Below are 1,148 nucleotides of genomic sequence, written 5' to 3'. Positions count from 1 at the left end.
TGAATTCCCAATCATGGGGTAGCTGCACAGGGATAAGCTGCTTCCTAATTTATCACTATATGCTTTGGTGATCCATTCTTGATATTTTGGGATCCCTGTAACTTAATTTGCTGGGTTTGTAACACAAGTGCAACCTGGCTATATTTACATCCATGTGGTAGTCACGGTGTACTTTCCGTCTTTCAGTACAGTAACCGAGTGAATGCTATTGCGTGGCCCACAGGTCAATCCGAGCTTGTTGTGACACTGACACCAGAGTTGCCACTCGTTCTGTCCAGGATATCCCCCATTAGAGAGGTCAAGCAGTTTGGGCAGCTTCCCTTATCCTGAGCTCAGGCAGCTGTCCAGCAGCCAGCAGCACAAATCCCCCCCCTCCCATCCCATTCCCATTTCCATTCCTTGATCTCCTGCATGCCACTGCAGTGTTGTTTCATCACATCCGTCATCACGGATTCCCCCCAAAACTCTTCAGATTTCTCCCTCAACCCTTTAGTTTTTCTTTCTATGCAGGGATCGGTGCAAAGTCGATCTACGGGAGCATCTTTCACCTCCTCTGTGTTTAACCTGATGAATGCAATTATGGGCAGCGGAATTCTGGGTCTGGCTTATGCCATGGCCAACACAGGAATTGTCAGCTTCTGGTAGGACTCCACTTAACTGGATTTTTGCTTTAAAATCTACATGCTTCATGTATCACCACCTGTTTCTTTTCTAGCCTTCTGTTGATGTTGGTGGCCAGTCTGGCGGCATATTCCATCCACCTCCTTCTGAAACTGTGTGACTATACAGGTGAGACAGAACCCAATGACACGCTCTATTTTCAGATAACAGATGCCTTTGAGTTCATCCGAGGCTTAGCGTCCGGAAAATTTCTGCTTCTGATTAAATCACTGTGCCGGGATGTTAGGTGTCTTCTGCATTGAGTTGTTATTTGTTAGTTGGTTGCATCAGGTGATGCTTGGAAATGAGTAAAAAAAAGGTGATAATGGAAGCTGATAACTACTGTTTTTCTTGGAAGTTTTGCAACATACGAGCTACAATGTTGATAACATTTTTTTAATCATTTTCCAAACTCCAGGTGTCAACTCCTATGAAGATCTAGGAGATAGAGCTTTGAAAAAAACAGGCCAAGTAAGTTCTGTTGAGCT

At 44.5% G+C, this 1,148-nt stretch overlaps 1 protein-coding gene across 1 annotated transcript in view; it reads left to right on the top strand.

The window, feature by feature from the left end:
- The window catches only part of slc38a6 (solute carrier family 38 member 6), an 11,602-nt gene that overhangs the window by 1,094 nt on the left and 9,360 nt on the right, over positions 1-1,148 (top strand). Inside the window, exons 2-4 of the mRNA XM_024266411.2 lie at positions 511-641; positions 716-789; positions 1,079-1,131. Of these exons, the coding sequence (XP_024122179.1) occupies positions 511-641; positions 716-789; positions 1,079-1,131 (258 nt within the window). The remainder of the gene's footprint in view (positions 1-510; positions 642-715; positions 790-1,078; positions 1,132-1,148) is intronic.

The sequence above is a fragment of the Oryzias melastigma genome, linkage group LG22, assembly GCF_002922805.2.
Source record: "Oryzias melastigma strain HK-1 linkage group LG22, ASM292280v2, whole genome shotgun sequence".
In the NCBI taxonomy this organism is placed as follows: Eukaryota; Metazoa; Chordata; class Actinopteri; order Beloniformes; family Adrianichthyidae; genus Oryzias; species Oryzias melastigma.
Note: the sequence above shows the minus strand (reverse complement) of the source record. Positions and strands in the feature narration are given on the sequence as shown.